The sequence below is a fragment of the Mauremys reevesii genome, linkage group 13 (assembly GCF_016161935.1).
Source record: "Mauremys reevesii isolate NIE-2019 linkage group 13, ASM1616193v1, whole genome shotgun sequence".
Lineage (NCBI taxonomy): Eukaryota > Metazoa > Chordata > Testudines > Geoemydidae > Mauremys > Mauremys reevesii.
The window spans coordinates 3,343,005-3,368,459 of record NC_052635.1 but is presented as its reverse complement, the minus strand read 5'-3'; the positions used below and the strand labels follow the sequence as shown (position 1 = coordinate 3,368,459).

Sequence of the window (25,455 nt, the reverse complement as noted above, 5' to 3'; positions counted from 1 at the left end):
CGCCGCGGGTCTTCGGGGCACTTTGGCGGCGGGTCCCAGAACGGAAGGGCCCCCCGTCGCCGAAGACCCTGGGCCGCCGGAATTCTCTGGGCGGCCCTGGAGACTCAGAACAGGACTCGCTCAGGATTGGGGTTCACGGATGAAGCGGGGGATCTCTGCACCCAGCGGGGCTCTGGGCAGGAAGGGGAGACACGTTGCCCGGGAACGGAAGGGTTAAAGATGCCGGGAGGTTTGTGTTACATTCACCCGGGTGCAGGGTCTCCTGTCCCAGCCCGGAGCGGTGTGTGTGTCACTGCTGCCCCCGCGCGGCTGCCGGGAGAAGCGCGATTCCGCCGCCTGGGTTTTTGTATGATCACAAACCGGTTTCGTGTCACTGTGTCCCGCACAGTAATAGCGGGCGCTGTCCTCGGGCTTCAGGCCGGTCATTTGCAGATACAGCTCACTCTTGGGATTATCCCGGGAGATGGTGAATCGGCCTTTCACTGCATCAGCGTAGCTTGGACCCGACCCATCATAGTAAATAAATGCGACCCATTCTAGCCCCTTCCCGGGAGCCTGTCGGACCCAGTTCATATTGTAGCTGCTGAAGGTGAACCCGGAGGCTTTGCAGGAGAGGCGGAGAGAGTCTCCGGGCTTTTTCACATCCCCTCCGGACTCCACCAGCGCCTGGGACCGGACACCTGGGAATAAAGACAGGCCATTAATATCGGTTTGAAAACAGCGGTAACACAATATTCTTCTAACTCTGCCCGTTATTCAGAGGAGGAAAATACCTTCCAAAGCGGCTACAGCGAAAATCACAAGGAGCAATAATCCCATTTTCCCTGGTGCTGGAGGGAAAAGTTCTCAGGGACTGGCTGGTCACTGCACAGACCCAGGGGTTGCGGATTGTGTCTCCGGGTGCAGCCTGGGCAGAGGGAGGCACAGATTTAAACAGGAAACTGTCTCCCTCATTTGCATATCCCCACTTTATAAGAGACACACACTCCTGCTGCCAGTGATCTCAGTCACTCGCCCTAGAGCTCCGGGTGCAGAAGACAGAGTGTCCCGTCCTGTGCGTCTGTGCAGCGCTGGGCACAGGGTGTTGGGGTCCTGCTGACACTTTCGGACCCCTGGGAGGAATGAACAGCTTCCTCCAGTGACTGTATTTCCTCACCCGGGAACTGAGGGCCTGGCTATTGTGAGGTGATGTTGGGGACTGGGAGTGACTCAGCTCTGGAGCCCCGTTCCAGGCGCACAAGCGCCATGCAATGTCCCGTCAGGTGGGTCAGAGTCTGGGGAGGGGTCGTGTCCCAGGGATCCACTGGGCTGGGCCACCCCCTGGAGAGGGAAGATTCCCCATGGCACTGGGGGGATTGGGGACGGAAGCCCCTTTCCCTTCCCGGCAGTGACCGGCTCCATTGAAATGATCCGTGACACTAGGAACGTGATCGGAGCAAGCCTGGCTCGTGCTTTGGGCCGGGTCTGGGGCCCGCCTGTGGGTGCAGGTGGGAGAAGCTTGATGGGGGGGGGAGTCTGAGGGCAGAGTTAAGGTTTTGCAGTGGAGCTTCCCTGACATTAGTGGGCCGGGAGCGGCGTGTCTGGGAGATTTTCTGCAGGGGGAGTCGAGGGAGGATTCAGGCTACAGTGAAGGAAGATGATTCTGCGTGGCTGATATTTATATTCGTGTTTCTATTCCTGTTCCCAGTCACGCGCCACTTCCCATTCACATTCGGGTTGTAAACTCGGTGGGACTGAGAGTGGTTTTATGGTCTGTGTTTGTACCAGAGCCTAGACTGTAACTGGGAACATAAGAAGGGCCAGACTGGGTCAGACCAAGGGTCCATCTAGCCCAGTGTCCTGTCTCCTGACAGTGGCCAGTGCCAGGTGCCCCAGAGGGAGTGAACAGAACAGGCACTAGGACAGGGGTGGGCAAACTACAGCCCATGGGCTGGATCCAGCCACCCAATAGCGGATTTACCATGGAGCCACTGGTGCCATGGAGCGGGGCCCACACTCCAGGGGGACCCGGACCAGGCCCACTCTTCTGTGCCCCCCCCCCCCGCTCTCTCCTGCGGGGGGCAGAAGCTTGGTGCTCCTGGCACTGAGGCTCCTGCTGCAGTAGGGCAGCCAAGCTCCCCCTCTGCTTCCTCCTCTCACAGCCTGCTCCGTCCCCCCTCCCCCTCCCTGCAGCAGGGCCGGCTCTAGGTTTTTTGCTGCCCCAATCAAAACAAATTTTGGCTGACCCCCCCGCCCTGAGCTCCTCCATGCCCACCAGTGCCCCCCCACTCACACCCCCTGCTGGCCCAGCACTGGGCTCCCCCCCAAATGTGGGATCCGCTACCAGCACACGGCAGCCGAGCCCTGGCCCAGCTGCGACTCTGTCCCCATGCGGATGGAGCTGCTGGGTGGCGTGGAGCAGGAGTACTTCCAGGTGGCGGCGCGGCTACGGGGTGGTGCGAAGAACACGACCCCCTCCCTGGGCTTTGCCGTGCTGCTGGTGGCCGAGGTGGATCAGTTCGTGCTCACCACCCTCACCCCCGACATGCTGGCGGCTGAGGACCTGGAGAGCCCCCCGGACCTGCTGCTGTTCACCCTCACGGTGCCCTGGCCCAGCCCCGGCAGACGGGAAGGCGAGGATCTCCGGCTGGGGGGCTACCTGCTCAGCACCGAGGAGCCCAGCCAGCCGCTCACCTCCTCACACACTCCGGGAGCCCCTCTCGCCGCCACCGCAGCCCGGGCTCGGCTCCAGGAGACCCCGTTTCCCTCCTTCCCCGGCTCCTCTCACACACTGGGCAGGGCCACCCAGAGGATTCAGGGGGCCTGGGGCAAAGCAATTTCGGGGGCCCCTTCCATAAAAAAAATGGCAATACAATAGTAACATGTATTTGGAAATGTTAGAAATAACCAGTGAAATACATTCAACAATTAATTTGTAATAATTTGAAAATACACGAAATACATGAACTGCTTTACTGGTCTGTCTACATTTGCAATTACACAATGGGCTGTTGCTGGGTGATGGTGATGGTTGGTGCCAATGGGCTGCCATTGCCTGGGGGTGGTGGTGCTGTTGGCCAGGGCTGGGTGGGGAGCTGGGCTCTGGGTTGGGGGGTGCCCGGTTCACAGAGGGGCTGGGCTCAGGACTGTGGGGAGATGGGGTCGGGTGGTGTCTGGCTCACAGGGGCTGGGCTCGGAGCTGAGGGTCAGGGCTTGGGGGGCTGGGGTCAGGGGGGTGCCACCCCAGCCCCTTATCATGCCGCTTACCCCCTGCAGCCGCTTGGTGTCTCCAACTGAGGCCTGAGTTCCCAGCGCTTGGCTGCAGCTCGCAGCCCCGTCCCCTTATCAGCTGAGACACCGGGGGATGGGAGAAGACGGAGGTGGGGGAGCCTCTGACATACTCCTGGGGGTCCCTGTGGGGCCCGGGGTCTGGGGAAAATTGCCCCACTTGCTCCCCCCTGGGCAGCCCTGACTCTGGGAGCCCTTCTCGCTGCCGCCGCTGCCCGGGCTCGGCTCCAGGGGACCCTCCCTCCCTCCCCAGCTCCTCACACACTCTGGGAGCGGTGGTGAAAGGGGCTCCTGGAATGTGTGAGGAGCCTGGGAGGGAGGGAGGAGGGGTCCTACTGCCGCTGCCTCTCCGAGTCTCCCCAGGGCGGCGCAGGGTTTCCCTTCCAGAGTGGGCTGTGCAGGGCGCCGCTGGGCTGGGCAGGGGGCGCGGATCCCGGCTCTGGCGAGAGGCTGCACCAGGACCGGCTCCCGGCAATGCCATCCCAAGCAAAAAAATAAAAATGGGGGGCGGAGAGGTGCCCCTTAGAAATTGCTGCCCCAAGCACATGCTTGGAGGGCTGGTGTCTAGAGCCGGCCCTGCGCCCCAGGTAGGAGATTTTTGCTTGTGTCGTTGCTGCCCCCATGCGGCAGCCACGGGAAGTTCCGCAGCTCTGGTTTTAATACGAGCATCGACAGTGTTAGTGTCACTGTGGGTACGTCTACACTACGGGACTATTCCGAATTTGCATAAACCGGTTTTGTAAAACAGATTTTATAAAATCGAGTGTGCGCGGCCACACTAAACACATTAAATCGGTGGTGTGCATCCACGGTCCGAGGCTAGCGTCGATTTCTGGAGCATTGCACTGTGGGTAGCTACTCCATAGCTATCCCATAGTTCCCGCAGCCTCCCCCGCCTCCCCTCCCCCGCCCCTTTGAATTTCCGGGTTGAGAAATTCATTGTCGCGGGTGGTTCTGGGTAAATGTCGTCAGTCACTCCTTCCGCTGGGAAAGCAACGGCAGACAAGCATTTCATGCCTTTTTTCCCTGGATTGCCCTGGAAGATGACATAGCATGGCAATCATGGAGCCTGTTTAGCCTTTTGTGACTGTCACCGTATGTGTACTAGATGCCGCTCACAGAGGCGATTCAGCAGCGCTACACAGCAGCATGCTTTTGCTTTTGCATGATAGCAGGGATGGTTATCAGCCATATTGCACCATCTACCATACCATAAATTGGTAATAAGATGATTGTGGCTACCAGTCCTTTTGCACTGTTCCATTTGCTGCTGTCATAAGTGCCCCTGGCTACTCTTAGCCAGGGGCGCAAAAGCCAACATTGGGAATGACTCCCTGAATCAATTCCTCCTTTTTGGTATCTAAAAATAGAATCAGTCCTGCCTAGAATATGGGCAAGTGTACTAGAGAACCACTGTATCATAGAACCAAAGAGCACAGCTGCTCTGTGTCAGATCCTGCAGAAATTATGAGCTGTATGCTATTCACAGGGGGTGCTCCTGCAACAACCCCACCTGTTGATTCCGTTCTTCCCTCAGCCTTCCTGGGCTACCGTAGCATTGTCCCCCCACTTGTGTGATGAAGTAATAAAGAATGCAGGAATAAGACACAGTGATTTGTTAGTGAGATATGAGTGGAAGGCAGCCTCCAGCTGCTATGATAGTCCAGACAGGACAGTAAGGAGTGTGTAGGAGAGGATCCCAGCATCCCTCTGCTAGTTCAGGGGCACTTGAATCTTTTCTTTACACATGAAGGGTGGGGGCTGATGGAGCTCAGCCCCCTGTTGCTATGATGATGATGGTTATCAGCCATATTGCACCATCTACCATGAAAAATTAGGACCAGGTGCCCTTGATTGACCTAACAGATGCTGGTCATCATGGTTACCAGTCCTTTTGCACTGCCCCTTTTGCCAATAGGCTGATGACGAGGACGGGTACCAGTCATTTTGTACCATCAGCCAGCCATAGCGTGGGGGGAGTAAGGATGTTGGTGTTGAGTGCTGCACCATCGCGTCTATCTGCAGCATTCAGTAAAGATAGGGTGACATGTAAAAGAGTCAAGAGAGGATTGTTTTCCCTTTCACTTCTGGGGGTGGGGGGGTGCGTAAATTGCCGAGCTATGCCCTGACCCACCGCGGACACTGTTTTTGACCCTAGAAGCATTTGGAGCTCAGCCAAGAATGCAAATGCTTTTCAGAGACTGCAGGAACTGTGGGATAGCTTGAGTCCTCCAGTCCATGAGCGTCCATTTGATTCTTTGGCTTTCCGTTACGCTTGTCACGCAGCAGTGCGCTGAGTCCCTGCTATGGCATCTGTCTGGAGATATTTAAAAAATGATTTTGAATGTCGTCTTCTGTACCGGAGCGCTGATAGAACAGATTTGCCTGCCCTTACAGCGATCACGTCCGCATCATCCATGCGGGAGCTCTTTCTTTATTTTGATTTTTAACTGCATCACCACCCGTGCTGATCAGAGCTCCACGCTGGGCAAACAGGAAATATTCAAAAGTTCGCGGGGCTTTTCCTGTCTACCTGGCCAATGCATCCGAGTTGAGAATGCTGTCCAGAGCGGTCAGTGGTGCACTGTGGGATACCGCCCGGAGGCCAATACCGTCGATTGCGGCCACACTAACCCTATTCCGATATGTTAATACCGATATTAGCGCTACTCCTCTCGTCGGGCAGGAGTACAGAAACCGATTTAAAGAGCCATTAAAATCGATATAAGGTGCCTCCTAGTGTGGACGGTTGTGGCGTTAAATCGGTTTTACGCTCCTAAAACCGATTTAAACGCCTAGTGTAGACCAGGCCTGTGTGTCTCGCACAGTGATACCGGGCGGTGTCCTCGGGCTTCAGGCCGGTCATTTGCAGATACAGCAGGTTGTTGGAATTGTCCCTGCAGATGGTGAATCGGCCTTCGACAGCCGGGGAGTACCACTGCTTGGATGCATCGGGTCTAATCTGAGCCACCCACTCCAGCCCCTTCCCGGGGGCCTGTTGGATGACCCAGTGCATGTAATAGCTGCTGAAAGTGAACCCGGAAGTCTCTATAATGCAGTCCACTACTGCAGAGAGTACTATCCAAAAACTACAAGGACTCTTTAGTCATTTTGGTCTGCCAGAACAACTTGTGAGCGACAACGGACCGCAGTTTGTCTCTCAGGAGTTTCAAAATTTTATGAAGGCAAACGGGTTACACCACATCACATCAGCACCATTTCATCCATCCACCAACGGATTAGCTGAAAGATTTGTGCAGACAATGAAAAACGCTTTGAAATCAGCAAGGGGACAACACTCCATTCAAAAGCGTCTGGATACCTTCTTACTTTCCTACAGAAACACACCTCATGCTACGACCCAGGCATCCCCGGCCTTTCTAATGATGGGACGACAGCTGCGCACTTGCTTTGATCTGTTGAAACCTTCTGAACCCCGACAAATTGTGCAACATCAGCAGCAATATCAAGTCATCAGATGGGCACCCAGAGCAAAAGACCAAACCTTTAGCCCGGGACAGCCATTTTGGCTCAGAATTATACTTCCAGAGCTAAATGGGTCCCGGCCACAGTCATCACTCAAACAAGACCTGTTTCCTACACAGTCCGGACTGCAGAGAATCTTACCTGGCGGCGACATGTAGATCAGCTGTTGCCAGGTCATGCCAGTCCTCAGGACACATCTGCAATTGAGGGGTCTGACTTCACCTCTTCTGGTGAGACACCGAATCATGAATCACCTGTTCCTGACTGTTCTCCTCCATTACTGCCAGCGGCTGAGATACCCCTTTGCCCAGCACGAGCTGATACCACCTCCTCACCTGTTCGTGCTGCGGACCCTGAGCCCCTGGCACTTTCGGGTGCAACAACACCGGAAGTTCACCATAATCCACCTAGAGACAGAAGGCCTCCTCATCGGCTGGATCTTTAGCTAGAGCAAACCCACAGTTATGGGGCAAAATAATCCCCAGGGTTTAGCCGGGAATGGAGGCAGTCTACCCTCCTTCTCTAGTCTAGTGTGTGTTTTATTTAGGGGATGTTCTTATTAGGGGGGAGGAATATGTTGTGTATTTGGTTGTCATGGTTTTTGTTCCTATGGCAACTGAGTTAGATTATTAGGGGATAGCCCAGCCAGCTTCGGCCGGTTGGGTGAGCTCTGTGTCTGTAAATAAAATGGTAGTTTTGTTAGCTGTCTGCTGTTTGGCCTCAAGTGATTTCTTCCTAAACCGGCTGCCCCCAAGGATTTAACACGAGTATGCTGCAGTCCCGCTCCTCACCCTCATTTGCACCAGCAAACAGATGTTCGGCAGCAGGGAAAGTGCTGGGAGGGGGAGGGGTGGGATCACAGCACGCTCAGGGAGGAAGTGGGAGAGAGGGGAGAGTGGGAGAGAAGTGGGTGCGGGAGGAGCCCGCCCTGCACCAGGAGCCCCAGGAGCTGGCAGGAACAAGCTTCTGCCCCTGCAGGAGAGAGCAGTGGGGGGGGGGGCAGAGAAGAGCTGGCAGGGCCTTACTGCCGCCCAAGCAGGGTGGGACAGGTCGGTGCCCCTTTGGAGTCCAGGCCCAGTGCCATGGCACCAGTGGTACCTGGTAAACCTTGAACTGGTCAGTGGCTGGGGAGGGATCATGTCACAGGGTTGCATTGGGCTGGGACACTCACTGGAGAGTTAAGTCTCCCTGGGATGGGAAGCCCGATGTGTCTGGGAGTCTTTCCATACGTGAGGATGCAGGCAGCTCTGAAGGGAGATGATTATTAAAGATCCAGATTCATAGAGGCGATCCCATTCCCACTCCTGTTCCCATTCCCACTCATACTCCACTTCCCGTCCTCTGACAGACCTTGAGCGCCCCAACCAGGAGAACATTGACTCCGAGGGAAGGTTTCTGTCTGAGCTTGCACTGGTGAGTCTCTCACAGTTGTGATACAGGGTTGTGTCCTGGCTTCGCAAGCCCTTGGTGTGAGAATAAAGCAGGTCGTGGTAGTTGTCCCTGGAGATGGTAAATCACCTTTCACTGAATCGGTGAAATATGTGCTGCTTCCAGAGCTGTCTATGGCGGAGATACATTCTGCTCCCTTCTGAGAAGTTGACGGATCCAGCCCAGCCAGGACACGGATTCTTTGCAGGAGACATGGAGTCTCTGGGCTTTTTTGCACTTGTGACATGATCTGATTAAAATATGACCATGTAGATCATTGTTGCTACCACTGTTATATAATTGCAACAAATCTTATACAAAGTGTGTCAAGTAAGGCATCAACAGAAAAGTTATGATTTGCTGGTCATGATGATGCTGTCTGTATGCATGTATCATTATTGTATCTGAAGTTATGAGTATTGGCTCTGTACCTCGATTTCAAATGTTTGCTCCTGGGTAGCACCCACAAGGTATTTATCCTGCACATCTTGAAGGGACTATTCAAGTTAAGTGACTCAGCAAGGAGCACTTACCTCAGAATGGACCGTGGGAGACACCCATCTACACTGAATAGACTTTTCTGTGAGCTTTCTGTCTAGGGTCTAAGTAATGGCTTCTGCTGTGACTAAGCGAAATTATGCATGGACATGTGACTCAACCATGTGACTCCAAAATCCATCTTGTTAGTTAGTTTTTCCACTAGCTGTGCAGAGGGCTTTGTTTGAAACAATGGATTTGATGAGAATGGTCACAGGGTTCCATTGGCCTGGAACACCCCTGGAGACAGAATAATGCCATGGGTGCTGGAAAATAGCTGGGACTGAACTGCAGCCCAGCCCCTTTCCCAGAAGCGTCGGCTCCACTGACCTGGGCTCTGTCTGGTAGGAAATATTCCCCAGTAGCTTTAGCCATACAGGACAATTGTGGTTCGCTTCACTCCCTGGAGCTCCCTCGGGAATTGCAAGGAGCAGAGCGGTTGGAGTGAGGCAGGCAGGGATCTGCTCTGTATTGGTGCTTTCTGCTCTGCTTCCCTCAGCTGTAAAACACTGGTCACTCCACGGAAGTGAATGGGTTTTCAAACAATGGAAAACTTTTATTTATGCAGGATAAAGTGATTCCTCCTCTGCTATTACTGAAAGAAGATAAAATTCTACAATTTTTACTTCAAATTTGACCAGGAACCTGACCATAAATGTAGCTTCTTATCAAATTCAGACTTGAATTCTAATCCATAGACATACTATTTACTCTTACCCTAAATGCTAATTATTACTCTAACCCTCTTCCAAGCTCATTGCCCCCTCTGTCACTCCGAGTGCAGAAGATGGGGACCAATAAGGATTTAAAAAAAATAACAGTGGCCACTCCAGACTTGTATTAAACTCCCAAGGTCACAGCTTTTCTCTGACCTTGGATGGGTAGATGCTGCCACCACCCAAGTGCAAAATCCCCCTTTTGACAACCCAGAAAGGCACACTTGGGAATTCCTTCCTGTGGGGTACCCTCAAGCCCTTTCACCCCGCCCTCCGGGGAAGAGCTGAGAAATTAAAACAAAGGAAATCAGCTATTGCCACCAGCTAATTAAATAACACATGCACAAACCTCTTAGGGACACAAAAATTCAATCCTGTTCTTTAAAAAGGTTAATTTTCTTAAAAACAAAAGAAAGACAATACATCTGGAGCCTAGCCTTTTTGCTATGTTTAATAAAACCATTACAAGGATCAAGCATCAATATAGCTTCTTGAGGTCCAGCTTAGAGGTTACAAACAAACCAAATATAGATATCAGAGGGTAGCCGTGTTAGTCTGGATCTGTAAAAGCATGCATCCGACGAAGTCGGTATTCACCCATGAAAGCTCATGCTCCAAAACGTCTGTTAGTCTATAAGGTGCCACAGGACTCTTTGCTGCTTTTACGAATATAAATATCAGCCGCGCAGAATCATCTTCCTTCACTGTTGTCTGAATCCTCTCTCGACTCCCTCCTAAAGAAAAACTCCCAGACACGCCGCTCTCAGCCCACTAATGTCAGGGAGGCTCCACTGCGAAACCTTAACTCTGTCCTCAGACTCCCCCCTCCCCAGCTTCTCCCACCTGCACCCACAGGCGGGCCCCAGACCTGGCCACTCGAGTGTTTCTATTCCTGTTCCGTCAAACTCCACCTCCCATTTACACTCGGGTTGTAAACTCGGTGGGACTGAGAGAGGGTTTATGGTCTGTGTTTGTACCGTGCCTAGGACTATGGGAGCCTAGACTGTAATTAACAACATAAGAAGGGCCAGACTGGGTCAGATCAAAGGTCCATCTGGCCCAGTGTCCTGTCTTCCAACAATGGCCAATGCCAGGTGCCCCAGAGGGAATGAACAGAACAGTCAATCAGCCAGTGACCCACCCCCTGTGGCCCATTCCCAGCTTCTGGAGACCCTAGGCGCCAGGACCACAACTAGCACCAAATCTATCACCGCTGAGCATCATCACCAAGATCATTTACTTAGTTAATTATTAATAAGCAATTAATTGTAGACAGAAGCTTTCTCCTGATTGTGTTTAAAGAAGTTGTGTGACATGAACTACGTGTTTCTAAACCATCCCCAGGATGTAATATTGAGGGATAACAACAAAAAACACCACCACAAATATTCCCACTGACTTTCAGATAAGTATCAGCATTCACGCTGAGACACAGATCTCCATTCCCATGACCACTCATGTTCCCTTTCATATCCCCACACTCATTCACACACACTGGAGGGGGGGGCGTGTTCTCAGGGAATGTCCCATAGACAGTTACACTGAACGATGCTCAGACAATGAGGGTTGGTGGGTGGGTGGCTCCATAATGCGCCATGGTACTAGGCTCTCAGACTGGCTGGAGACCAGTTCATTGATGAGGCTAATCGGAGGGAGACAATGTATAGGACAGAGAGTGAAATAAATCTATAAACAGACACGACCCAGCTCTCTGGCATTGACCAACAGGGATCTGGGGAACAGCCTTGTTCCCTTTTATAGCTGCCAGGGTTTGTGTTTTCACCTCTCCTGCTTTCTATCCGCACACGGGAACTGAGAGGTGAACATGGGACTATTTTAGGCTTCTGCTGCAGCTGCCAGGAAGGTTTTTGTCTGAGCCCAGACTGGCTTCCCCTCACTGTGTGTGTCAGTGTCTCTACACGGCGGTGTCCTTGGCTTTCAGGCTGTTCATGTGCAAGCGGAAGGTGTTGCTGTCCTTGGAGGCTGCAGATCTCCCCTGGATGGAGGAGGCGTAACTGTGGATGGAGGGATCATAGTACCTGGCCCGCCACCCCAGCCCCATCCTGGGGTCCAGTCTGACCCCGTCCATCCAGGCGCCGCTCAGAGCGAACCCGCTGCTGGCACATTGCAGTGTATGGGACTCTCCGGCCTGCTTCAGCGCTGGCCCCGACTGGCTCAGAGCCACCTGGGAGCGGGCCCCTGGGGCACAGGGGAGAAAACAAGGCAGCGGTACATTGGAGCAGGGAATTTTAATCAAAGGGGGAAAATGAGTCGCATTAACCACTGAATTTGCATCTCCTCCTCTTTATAAGACACATCTTGGACCTCAGCCCTCAGCAAACTCAGCCTCCCGGAGGTGGGTGTAGTGGGAAAGTCTTACCTGAGTGAAGGAGAAGAGTAGAACTTCACTCAAAGAATAATTTCTGCAGGGTTCTCTACAATTTTTAGAGACAAAATTCCTTCTTGATTGCTCATCTTAAGAACATAAAAACAGCCACACTGGGTCACACCAAAGGTCCATCTACCCGGTGTCCTGTTTTCTGAGAGTGGCCAATGCCAGGTGCCCCAGAGGGAATGAACACAACAGGGAATCATCCAGTGATCCATCCACTGTCACCCATTCCCAGCTTCTGGCAAATAGACTCTTTAAATAATGTCTCTGGCATTTCTTCCTCTTCATTCATGTGCACAAGGCGGGTTGAAGGGCAGAAAGCTAATGATCAATAGCTACTGAGGCGGATTCAATTTCTCCATTGCTACCCACTAAGTAAAGTCCTCGCTATTCTCTCAACATCGCGAGTCTTTAACTGCCAATGTGCATTTTGAGATGACTGAAGCCCAGATACATTATTGGCGGTTCCATATTCCATTTCCCGGTGTCTCAGCTGCACTGCCGTGTCAGGGCCTGCTGCTCTCTGCTGGCCCTGAGAGCTGTTTGCGTTCCAGGAGGAGGTTTTTGTATTGACTGCAGTTGATTTCTGATCGCTGTGTCTCTCGCACAGTAATATCGGCCGGTGTCTTCCGCTTTCCAGGGCCGCCCAGAGGGGGGGGGGCAAAGGGGGCAATTTGCCCCGGGTCCCGGGCTCCGGAGGGGCCCCCAAGGGCATGGGCGCCGACTTATATGGGCTCCTGGGGCTTTAGCCCCAGGAATATTCACAGACAGGGGCTCTGCTCCAGCAATATTTGGAGCTAGGTTTCTCCCCTGCTGTGCGCTGCCGGCAGCCCAGAGCCTTTTAAATCCCAGCCGCGGCAGGGAATCAGAGGGCTCTGGGCTGCCCGCCGCAGCAGACAGCCCAGAGCCCTCTGATTCCCGGCCGCGGCTGGGATTTAAATGGCTCTGGGCTGCCCGCCGCAGCAGGCAGCCCAGAGCCCTCTGATTCCCGGCCGCGGCTGGGATTTAAAAGGTTCTGGGCTCCCCGCGGTTGCAGGCAGCCCAGAGCCCTCTGATTCCCTGCCGCGGCTGGGATTTAAAAAGCTCTGGGCTCCCCGCAGCAGCGGGCAGCCCAGAGCCCTCTGATTCCCAGCCGCGGCTGGGATTTAAAGGCTCTGGGCTCCCCGCCGCAGCAGGCAGCCCAGAGCTCTTTAAATCCCAGCCGCGGCTGGGAATAAGAAGGCTCTGGGCTCCCAGCTGCGGCGGGCAGCCCAGAGCACTCTGATTCCCGGCCGCGGCTGGGATTTAAAAGGCTCTGCGCTCCCCCCGGTTGCAGGAAGCCCAGAGACCTGTCAATCCCATCCGCGGCTGAGATTTAAAGGGTTCTGGGCTCCCACGCGGGCAGCGCAGAGCCCTCTGATTCCCGGCCGCGGCTGGGATTTAAAAGGCTCTGAGCTCCCCGCCGCGGCGGGCAGCCCAGAGCTCTCTGGTTCCCGGCCCCGGCTGGGATTTAAAAGGCTCTGGGCTCCCCGCGGTTGCAGGCAGCCCAGAGTCCTCTGACTCCCAGCCGGGGCTGGGATTTAAAGGGCTCTGGGATCCCCGCGGCTGCCAGCAGCCCAGAGCCCTTTGAATCCCAGCCTCTGTCCGCTGATTGCCCCCTCCCCAGACCCCTGCCCCAACTGCTCCCCAGAACCTCCACCCCCTATCTAAGCCCCACTGGTCCTTGTTCCCCGAATACCCCCTCCCGAGACCCCTGCCCCTAACTGCCCCTTGGGACCTCAGCCCCTATCGAAGCCTCCCTTCTCCTTGTCCCCAACTGCCCCCTCCTGAGACCCCCCAACTCCCCCCCCCAGGACCGCACCCCCTACCTGTCCCCTGATAAACCTCTTAGACTCCCATGCCTATCCAATTGCTGCCTGTCCCCTGACTGCCCCTTCGAACCTCTGCCCCATCCAACTCCCCCTGCGCCTTGTCCCGTGACTGCCCCCCGGAACTCCCTACCTCTTCTCCAACCCCCAAACCGCTTACTGTGCCACTCAGACCAGCGTGTCTGGCTCCGTGCAGCTCCAGACAGTTGCTGCCATGCTCCCCCATGGAGCCCACAGCCCTCTCCCACCCCCAGCACCTGCCTTCCAGATTTGAACACCTCAAAATTCAGGAGTGCTCAAGCTCGGTTTGGGCAGCTTTTACTTCATTTCTCCCAAATCAGTTTCCCCTGCAAGGTGCCAACTGAAGGTGTTGGAGAACAGAGAGATCAGGTGGCCTCCTAATGCCTGGAAAAGAGACAAAGGCCGGAGGAGGGAGTGTCAGTGCCTGTGCGGACTTCTGGGAAGTGCACAGTGTGGAAGGGAATGCTGTGATGCTTTGGAACAACTCCATACAAAGCCAGTCAGGACTCTGGGGGAGCCTCCTCTCTCGGAGCAGACTGTCTCCAGGGCAAGAAGCTTACACCTTCCTGGGTCTGACCTCGGAGCATTCAGCATGCCCTTCCACGTCATGCACTTTCCAAAGTGAGTCTGCCCAGGCTGGTCCTGGGGCAACCAGAGGTCGCTGCACCCCAACTCTGCAGTCAGATGTGACTCTCAGCCAGACAGTAAAACAGAAGCTTTATTAGATGATGGGAACACAGTTTAAACAGAGCTTGTAGGTACAGAAAACAGAACCCCTCTGTCAGGTCCATCTTGGGGGGTGGGGAGCCCAGAACCAAGTTCTGGGTCTCTCCCAATTTCCCCAGCCAGCTCCAAACTGACACTCCCTCCTCTGGCCTCTGTGTCTCTTCTGGACAAGGAGGCCACCTGATCTCTTTGTCCCCAACACCTTCAGTTGGCATCTTGCAGGGGAAACTGAGGCACCCATACAGTATTCAGAGAAAATATTAAGAACATTCCCACTTCATCACAACAGATGCAACAAAATATAATACTGTATATTGAAGTAGGCAAGTGCTGCTTCTGACTTTCCACTTTTAATTGACCCTTGTAATCTTGTGGCACTGACGCGTTGTAGCTTCATTTTATATCGGCTTACAGGGCGGGAGCGGGGGGGCACCACCATTTTGGGCCCCACCAAAAATTATACAAACCTGCCGCCTATGCCCAAGGGAAGAGCGGAGGCTCCGGCCTCCGCCCCTCTCCTGGAGCCTCAGCCTCCGGCGGAGCCCCTGAGCCCCGCCCCGCTCAGAGCGGCGTGGGGAGGGAGGAGGGGAGGGGGCGGGCAGCTGCCTCCGCTGGGCGTGGAGCTCACAGCCCCGCCCCTCACCACGCGGCTCTGAGCGGGACGAAGCTCAGGCCCCGCCGGAGACGGTGCTCGGGTAAGGGGGCGGGGGGGAGTGGGACCCGCCGGGGCAGGGGCCGGGCGGGGGAGGGCCGGGGCGGAGTGGGACCCGCCGGGGCCGAAGGCGGGCGGGCGGGTGGGGGCCGGGGCCGGGCGGGGAGTGGGACCCGCCGGGGGCCGGGGCGGACCCGCCGCCGCCGAAGCGCAGCCCGGTCTTCAGCGGCGGGCCCCTTCCGTTCCGGGACCCGCCGCCGAAGTGCCCCGAAGGCCGCGGGTCTTCGGGGCACTTCGGCGGCGGGTCCCGGAACGGAAGGGGCCCCCCGCCGCCGAAGACCCCGGGCCCCCGGAATCCTCTGGGCGGCCCTGCCGCTTTCAGGCCGGTCATTTGCAGATACACCAGGCTGTTCGAGTCGTCTCTGGAGATGGTGAATCGCCCTTTAACCGCTTCACTGTAAAACGTGCTTTGGCTACTACCAGGGTTGTATATCAGTGCGACCCACTCCAGGTCCTTCCCGGGCGCCTGACGGACCCAGCTCATATGGTAGCTGGTGAAGTTGAACCCGGAGGCTTTGCAGGAGAGGCGGAGAGAGTCTCCGGGCTTTTTCACATCCCCTCCCGACTCCACCAGAAGAACCTGGGACCGGACATCTGGGGGGTGGGGGAGAAGGAAAAAAGCCATTAAGAATCATGTTAACACACGACCTGAGCCAAAGCTCACAGAAGCCGTTGGGAAGCGGCTCGTTCATTTCACTGCGCTTTGGGCTGGGGCAGGAATGTACAAACTGTCCCGGAGTCTCCCACCGATGCTGGGGGCGGGGGAGGGGGGAAGTACCTGGAAGGGCCGCTAGAGCCAAGAGAAGATTCAGCCACAATCTCATGCTGCTGACGCTGGGGGGTGTTTCCGATGGTAACTGCAAGACCTTGGCCTGCTCCCCGTTCATACTCTGCCGTCCAGGAGAACACTGGATTTATGCAGGGCTCCGAGACACTGAATTTGCATCTCCCCTCTTTAAAAATCACACCCCAGACCGCAGCTCTCGTTAAACTCGGGCCTCCCGGAGACGGGTTCGGCGGAAGAAGATATTCGGCGGGAGAAGGAGGGTTGGAGTCTCTCTGACAGGCTCATTGCTGCAGTGACCTCTAGGGATGCTCCTGCCTCTGACAGGCAAACTGCACCATCGATTGTTCACCTGCCGCTGAGCTCTGTCTGTTCTTCGTCTGTGAGTCCTTGCCACCGTGTGTCCCAGTGCAGAGAGCGCTAGGCCGGGCCATGGGACACTGGCTGCTTATTCCTTGGTCTGCAGGGTTGCCTTGGATAAGTCACTTCTCTCTGTAAAATGGGGATAGAGACCCTGACCCTCCTTTGTGAAGTGCGCTGAGATCTCCTGCTGGAAATCGCTATATAAATGCTAGGGGTTAGTGCTATTACTAATGTCTGGAAACATCTTTTTCTTCTTCTATAAGAAGGAGGCAGGCATTGCAAAGCAGGGGTGCTGGAACAATATATATACTGCGGATGCTGAGAGACGCTGAACCAAACTGGAAACCCTGTATATGATGGAAACCACTTCAAGCCAGGGTTGGAGCAGCACCCCTAATTCCACCACCTATGAAACTCTTCCTTGCAATGCTGGATGACCAGACAGGATTATTATTAGATTAGCACCTTAAAATGAATGGGAGTTGGGTGTGGGTACCCCCTAGCCTGCTTTGAATGTTGTAGCCCAGAAGTCCTAAAGAGCTAAACTTTCCTAAGTCATATAGTGAAAATGGATAGTCGGTACCTGAAAAAATCTCCAGCCTAGGATTATAACCTAGCAGGTACTTGTATGTGTGTGTAACTGTAAGTGACAGAGAACTCCCGTTGCTTTGAGTGGGGTTAATTGTAAAAAGATCTGTTGCACAGAACTTATTTCACTCTTCTCCTTCTTGGTATTAGTGTCAATATTATTTTCAACACCCACTGTATATAGGCAATAATACAGATAAAAATGCCAATAAGCTAAATTAAAGTCTCCATGGGAACGCTGGATAAAATAATAAAAAATAACAGCAATACATAGACCTTAGAAGCTGAGCCCTGTCCCTGTGTTGATGCATTCTGATACAGGGGAGTTTTTAAAGGATCTTAACTTAAGCAATGTAACTTCTTAAATCCCGTGGGGGTTGGAAACCTCACAACGTTGAATTCCTTTGAAAATCGGGAGCAAACTCTCTAATGGGTGGAGGACCTGTGCGCTCAGAGGCACAGCTCAGCAACATTTCAGAGTGAGCAATCTCTTACAAACATTATTATGTAAAATCCCACAGCAGTCTGGGGTTGGGATATTCCAAACAGTTTAAGGAGATAGTAGGTCAGGGGATGATTTTCAAGGATGCAAGTTAATTCGTGATTTCATCTAGACCCTAGAATAATTTCTTAGGTCTTGATTCAGGAAAGCACTTAGGCATTTGCTTAACCCCATTTCTGTGCAGGACTCCACTTCCAGTTCAGCACAATTCGTAGTGCCATGGATTTAACTTCACACTTAATTCTCGGTAATGTCAGTGGCTATTCAAGAGCTGAAAGAATGTTTGTCTCATATCACTAAAACACACAGAAATCCCTAAATATTTACATGCTGATAGGTGCACCAACACGCTCTTTAATACTAATGCCTTAAATAATTTAATAAATCGGCATTTAATTGTAGTTCACTGCTGCCCTCTGCAGCATGTTGGTAAAGTTGTACCATTTCAGCTCGGTTTTTGTTCCGTGTTTAATAGCTTTAATCTGCTCACTGTGTGCCTAGCCCAGTGATACCGGGCGGTGTCCTCGGGTTTCAGGCCGGTCAGCTGCAGATACAGCAGGTTGTTGGGGTTGTCCCTGGAGATGGTGAAGCGTCCCTTGTAGGGCTGGGCGTAGTTGATGGTAGTTGAAGTTGGGTGTATTTCCCCCGATCCACTCCAGTCCCGTCCCAGGGGCCTGGCGAACCCAGCTCATCCAGTAGCTGCTGAGGGTGAACCCGGTGGGTTTTCAGGAAAGGCGGAGAGAGTCTCCGGGCTTTTTCACATAAACTTGGGGGTCCAGGGGCTGGATCTGCGACCGGGCACCTGGGAATAGAAAGATATTATAAATCATATCAATAGTAATAACGATAATAGACTGCTCTCTTGCCCCGCCAATGCTTTCCAGGGGAGAAGATACCTTCCAGAACTGCTACAATGAACAGTAAATGGTGCTGAAGTCTCATTTTCCCTGGAGTTGGAGGGAAAGGCTCTGAGGGGATTAGTTGATAACTGCACAGACACAGGGGGCTGCGGATTGTCTCTCTGGGTGCAGCCTGGGCAGAGAGAGGCACAGATTTAAACAGGAAGTGTCACCCCTATTTGCATATCCCGCTCCTTATAAAACACACAAACTCCTTCCCTGAATGATCAAATTATTATCCTCCGATTCCGAGGGGTGGGCGAAGAATTTGTGTAACTTTCGGACCCAAACCTTCCTGAACTGAGAAGGGACATAGCTTTGACTGCCATTGACATCGGATCAGCTCCTACATGGAGAACAAATATTTAATCCTGGGCTCTTTAATCTGACAGACAAAAGGTATAACAGGAATCAAAGGCTGGAGGTTGAAGCTTGACACATTCAGATTGGAAATAGGGTGCAAATATCTAAGTGAGAATAATTGGCCATTGGACCAACTCACCAATGATCCTGGTGTGTTCTCCATCGCTGACCATTTTTTAACCAAGAATGCACGTTTTTCCCCTGGGAGATCTGCCTGAGAGATTATTTTCGGGGAAGTTCTCTGGCCTGTGGAGGTTCGATTAGATGTTCAAATGGTCCATTCTGGCCTTGGAATCCATCAATCAATGAGCAACCAGTCACCTGGATAATGGTGCTGACCTCCCTGCAAAGCGCTTTGAGATCTAAGAGGAAGTGGTGATGGTGACAGGGCCACGGGGGGGGGGCAATTTTCCCCAGGCCCCGCAGCGGCCCCCAGGAGAATGTCGGAGGATCCCCCCCCCTCCACCCATTCCCCGGCGCCTCAGCGCCCCAGGAGCGGCCCTGGACAGAGCTAAAGCAGCGAGGCTTGGGTGGGGCCTGAGCTCCTCCGTCTCAGAGCCACGTGGTAAAGGGCTGGGCCTGTGAGCTGCGGCCAAAGCTCAGGTCCCGCTGGAGCCACGCCGCTGCAGCGCTGTCCAGGGTCGCTCCTGGACGCCGCACGCTGAGACTCCAGAAGAGCGGGGAGGTGGGGGTAAATGGCATGATAAGGGGGCCGGAGCTGGGGGTTGGATACGGGGTCGGGAGTCCCGGGGACAGTCAAGGGACAGGGAGGGGACAGAGGTTCAGGGGGGCGATCAGGGGATGGGCAATGGGGTTGGATTGTGGGCATTCAGAAGGTCTGTCAGGACTCAGCAGGGGCGGGGGTGGGGTGGGGTCAGGGCAGTCAGGGGACAGGAGCAGGTACATGGGGAGTGGGGTCCTGGGGTTGGGGAGGGTCTTGGGGGGGCCGTCAGGGGACAAGGAGCAGGCTGGGTCAGGGATTCTGAGGGGGGCAGTCAGGGGGCAGGAAGTGGGTGGGGGTCGGATAGGGGGCAGGGCCAGGCTGTTTGGGGAGGCACAGCCTTCCCTACCCTAAAGCTCATTCAGCAGTTTGAGGCTTGCAGACAGCTATTTAACACAAAGAGCCAAGCTGTTATCTTTTCCCTTATGGCTACCATCCCTTTCACTTCTCGAATGCCAAATTATAGTCTACATTTAATTTCAGTGCCATAGGGAGATTCATGTCAGGGGAGGGTAGCTTAATTGAAAATTAGCCACTTTAGCTTAACAGTGATAGAGCCAAGAGAGCCATGGAGGAGGGATCACACGAGAAGAGCAATATCCTACACCACCTACCTCCTTCCCAACCCTACCAAGGGAGACCCCCCTCCCCTGCATTCCCCGAGGATCCAGGGGGGTTAATTCAGTGGTTCTCAAACTTTTGTACTGGTGACCCCTTTCGCATAGCAAACCTCTGAGTGTGACCCTCCCCCCTTTATAAATTAAAATACTTTTAAATATATTTAACATTATTATAAATGCTGGAGGCAAAGTGGCATTTGAGGTGGAGGCTGACAGCTCGGGATCTCCAGTAATAACCTCGTGACCCCCTGAGGGGTCCCAACCCCCAGTTTGAGAACCCCTGGGTTAATTTAATTTTCGCACCCTGTGTCCATTCACATGCATTTGCTATTTTGAGCATTTCAGTTTTCACAACATAGGCTCATCCCTGATTCTGGAACAAACTCAAATGCTCAATTTGTGGAGTATGTACATAAGCTATACTAAAGACAAACCCACAGTAACCATCTCCAGTTTGTGAGGGACCCATGGAGCCAGTCTCTAGGAAACAGATAAATGCATGGAGGTTAAGTCCATTAATGGCTATTAGCTAAGATGGGAAAGGAATGGTGTCCCTAGCCTCTGTTTGTCAGAGGGTGGAGATGGATGGCAGGAGAGAGATCACTTGATCATTGCCTGTTAGGTTCACTCCCTCTGGGGCACTTGGCATTGACCACTGTATGTAGACAGGATACTGAGCTGGATGGACCTTTGGTCTGACCCAGTATGGCCATTCTTATGTTCTAAGCTAAATGAACCCAAAGTTATGGAGACAGATATGAATCAAGGAATCCAGCAGAGTATCAGAAACCTGGGAAAATCTCTGACTGGATGGGCTCAGGCATGTGGTCACAAGCTGAGGTGGTTCAAAAGTTTTGGATTTTTTTAAGCAGATTTTCTTTAAACAATCAAACACAGCAAGTAGCAAATATTTGGCCACACACCCAAATCATGTTCAGGTTTTGGCAGACTAATTTCAGCTTTTCAATTAAAAATCCCACAACACATTTTGAAGGAAAGCAGACATTGTCCATGATTTTTTTCTGCTTTTTAAAAACCTTGAGTTTTCAATCCAAAAAAAGTTTTGACGGAAAATATTTGTCCAACCCTTTTAATGAGCTTTGGTGCCTTTTAGCACTAGCTGATGCTGAGAACCAGTGATACCTTTTAACATGTTTATTTTTCCCGGGGGGGGCAAGTGGGGCAATTTGCCCGAGGCCCCACAGGGGCCCCCATGAGTATATACTAGTCTATAGTATTGCAACTTTTTTTATGGAAGGAGCCCCTGAAATTGCTTTTCCCCAGGCCCCCTGAATCCTCTAGGCAGCCCTGGCATCAATTAGTGGATCCATTTATCGTGTCCAGATGAGATGTGATAAATTGATCCCTGATACATCGAACACTACCCGCTGATCTGGCAGGTTATATAGACGTACCTTTAGTCTCTTTGACTGTGTGAAGCCACTTTAGCTCAGCATGGTCAGTCTGCAGGTGGAATCTGTGTCCCCAGATGTATGGGCGTAACTTCTCCAGAGAGTACACAGTATGAGTTTCACTGGTATCCCACTATAGTAAGGCAGAGTGGCTTCCCTCCAAATTGAAGAGTGAGGGACTGATACACTCCCCCTGGTGAGTGGAGCTAAATCTGCCCCACCCATCTCACCAGAAGTCCGGGGGCAGAACAGAAAGTATGAAAGGAGAGCTCAGAAGCTCAATTAGGGCTGGACCATAGGGGACAGACCAGTTGCTTTCCCTCTCAGGGCAGGTCTTCACTACCTGCTGGATTGGCAGGTCGGGATTGATCTATCAGGGACTGATTTATTACAGGGGTCCCCAATGCGGTGCCCGCGTGCACCATGGTGCCCACGGGGGCATCTAAATGTGCCTGCATCCTAGACGGCGGTTGAGCACCCGCCGAAATGCCGCTGAAATTCAGTGGTATTTTGGTGGCGACAACTCTGGATGACACCGCTTGATCTAGATCAGTGGTCCCCAACCTTTTTGTCTGTCATGCACCAGATGAAGGGCCATGGCGGCGGTTGAGCACCTGCAAAAATGCCGCTGAATTTCTGTGGCATTTCGGTGGTGACGCCTCTCAATGACGTTGCTTGTCAGCAGCAAGCAGCATCATCGAGAGGCATCACCACTGAAATGCCGCAGAAATTCAGCAGCATTTAGTCAGATGCTCGACCGCCAGCCAGTACGCGGGCACATTTAGATGCCGCCGCGGGCACTGCGATGGGGACCCCCTGGTCTAGATGGTGCTGGTCCTGCCATGAGTGCAGGGGACTGGACATGATGGCCTCTTGAGGTCCCTTCCAGTTCTTTGATTCTAAGTCTTCATGTACGTGTTTAGATGTTCCTCTGTGTTTGTGGGGTTTTTGTTTGTTTGTGTGTTTGGAGTAGAAAAAGGGGTGAGAATAGCTCTTAGCATGGCAGTGCGTGAAGTGGAGCAATTACAGGTTGAATCATTATAGAATGAAAACCAAATGGAGCCAAAGTCTCAGTTTCCCTGCTCCTGGAGGGGAAGTTTCTCAGGAGGATTGGCCGGTCACTGCTCAGACCCAGGGGACTCCGAACTGTGTCTCCGGGTGCTGCCTGGGCAAAGAGACGAACAGATTTGAACAAGAAACTTCTCAACCTATTTGCATATTCCCTTCCTTATAAGACACAAGCTTGTGCCCTTTGCTTTAGTCTCAGTCTTGAAGAAGAGAACTCAAAAAACCTCACACTCTGTGTTGTGAAGTGCCTGGGCTGGGGGATCGTGTCTGTGCTGTTACCTAAGGGAGAAGTAAAATGAAGTAAAATAGGCGGTGATTTCCCAATGTCAGTGGGGTGAAAACAATCCACCAGCCGCTTGGGAAAGTCCCGGCGGTGCCACATCCCCAGGCTCAGCGGAGTGGGGTTTGTTCAGGCGCTGGGTGATCTCTGCCCACAGCCCCGCCCGGACTCTGAATGGCCCATTTCCATATCCAGCCTCCAGCTCTGCGTGCCTCAGTCTCCCCGCTCTGACCCAGGGGCTGGGATAGTTCCCGGCCTCCCGGCGGCGCTGTGGGGAGAAAGGCGATAACGGCGTGTGAAGGGCCGAGATGCCACGCTGAGGGGCCTCACAGGGATTATAATGAACTAATCACCTTCCGCTGCGTTAATCCGCTAAACGTCCCAGTTTGCTGAAAGAGCCAGAGCCTCCCTGGTGTAAATCCGGAGAAACTCGAGTCTAGCGGAAGCAGCTGCGGTGACTTTACACCAGCGGAGGATTTGGCCCCAGGAGCAATTTGCTCCATCCGTTGGGTCTGATGCGAACCCCAATGCGCTTGTCTCGTTTACACTGACAGATGCTGTGTGTCTGACACCGAGACGGGCCCCGGGAGGGCCAGCGTGCCGGGTCAGAGAGGGTAGAGCGACTCAGAACAAAACTCGCTCCGGATTGGGGTTCACAGATGAAGCGGGGGATCTCTGCACCCAGCGGTGCTCTGGGCAGGATGGGGAGACACTTTGCCCGGGAACGGAAGGGTTAAAACTGCCGGGAGGTTTGTGTTACATTCACCCGGGTGCCGGGTCTCTAGTCCCAGCCCGGAGCGGTGTGTGTGTCACTGCTGCCCCCGCGCGGCTGCCGGGAGAAGCGCGATTCCGCAGCCTGGGTTTTGTATGATCACAAACCGGTTTCGTGTCACTGTGTCTCTCGGACAGTAATAGCGGGCGGTGTCCTCGGGCTTCAGGCCGGTCATTTGCAGGTAGAAGTTGGCGCTGTCCGTGGAGGCCGTGAATCGCCCCTGGATGGAGGGGGAGTAGAAATTCGTGACTGAAGATTGGCGATAGTGAACCAGCCACTCGGGTCCCTTTCCCGGCTGCTGCCTGACCCAGTCCATCCACCAGTCGTTAGGAACAAACCCGCTCACGGCGCATTTCAGCTGGGTGGATTCTCCGGGCTGCTTCCCTTCGGGACCCGACTGGGTCAGAACAACCTGCGAACGGGCCCCTGGAGAGGGAGGAGGAGGAGGGAAAAGAGGGAACAGGGAAGGAACCAGTCAAGTTAAATACATTCTCCATCGGTTAACAGGAATAAAATAAATAAAATAAATAAATGAATAAAATCGTGTTTACATATAACGACATTAATGCCAATAATATCCCATCTGCCAGCATGTCCAATGCGTTCAGGGGAAGAAAATACCTGCCAAAGCCGCTCCAATGAAAAGTAAGTGGCGCCAAAGTCTCATTCTCCCTGATGCAGGAGGGGAAACTCCTCGGGGAATTGGCTGGTATCTGCCCAGACACAGGGGGCTGATGATTGTCTCTCCGGGTGCAGCGTGGGGAGACTGAGCGAGAGATTTAAACAGGGACCTGCCACCTCTATTTGCATATCCCCCTCCCTATAAGAGATACAAACACCTTCCCTGAATGGGCTGAACTACTGAGTCTCTGACAGGAGTCTCCTTAGGGGTCGCCAGCCTATCAGAAGTGCTGTGCCGAGCCTCCCTTTATTCACTCTGATTTAAGGTTTCGCGCGCCCGTCATACATTGTAACGTTTTTAGAAAGTCTCTTTGGATGAGTCTATAATACAGAACTAAATGGTTGTTGCATGTAAAGTAAATAAGGTTTTTAAAATGTTTAAGAAGCTTCATTTAACATTAAATTAAAATGCAGAGCCCCCCGGACCAGTGGCCAGGACCCAGGCAGTGTGAGTGCCACTGAAAATCAGCTGCGTGCCGCCTTCGGTGCACGTGCCATAGGTTGCCTACCCATGCGAGTGATGCGACTCTTTACTGCGTGTATGTGCAGCACCTGGAACATCGGGGTGAGACCCTGATTATACTTTCACATCACTGGGGAAATGTCAATGACGTCACATAACTAGCCATTAATGTCTAGGGACTGCTCTTAAATCAACTGTGGTGAAGGTTAATATTCCCATTGTCTTTAGTGGGGTTCGGCTCATGTTGTGTGAGAGAAGAATATTTGGCCGGAGAGCAGAACAGATGGAAATTAAACATTCTATGAGAACCAGGAAGTGGGGACATTTATGATCTCTTTTAAGATTATGTCGGGTTTAAAGCTGCAGGCCTTGGAACCGGGGTTGCATCCTGTGATTTTTAGGGAGGGTAAAATTCACTTCGGGAAATTGTAAAATGACAAATAATTTGAACCTTAATCTCAACTTCCTGGATGTAGAGAAATACAATTTTCAAAGACGGGGAGTAAATGAGAACCTAGGGGACTGGATAAATTCATGGTGGCTAAGTCTATAAATGGCTATTAGCCAGGATGGGTAAGAATAGTGTCCCTAGCCTCTGTTCGTCAGAGGATGGAGATGGATGGCAGGAGAGAGATCACTTGATCATTGGCTGTTAGGTTCACTCCCTCAGGGGCACCTGGCATTGGCCACTGTCGGTAGACAGATACTGGGCTAGATGGACCTTTGGTCTGACCCGGTACGGCCTTTCTTATGTTCTTATGTTCTTATGTTAACCTGTAGACAAGCCAGAGTGTCTATATAGGGAGA

The 25,455-nt window shown here is 53.1% G+C and overlaps 2 gene segments (V, D, J or C); both read right to left on the bottom strand.

The window, feature by feature from the left end:
- Positions 1-213: 213 nt before the first annotated feature.
- Positions 214-893, bottom strand: LOC120380823. The segment is given in 2 exon segments: positions 214-680; positions 774-893. Coding segments are annotated over 2 exon segments (513 nt in total).
- Positions 894-18,119: 17,226 nt separating this feature from the next.
- Positions 18,120-25,455, bottom strand: part of LOC120380440 — a 62,191-nt gene continuing 54,855 nt past the window's right edge. The window contains 1 exon segment of the V gene segment in view: positions 18,120-18,171. Coding sequence covers positions 18,127-18,171 — 45 coding nt within the window.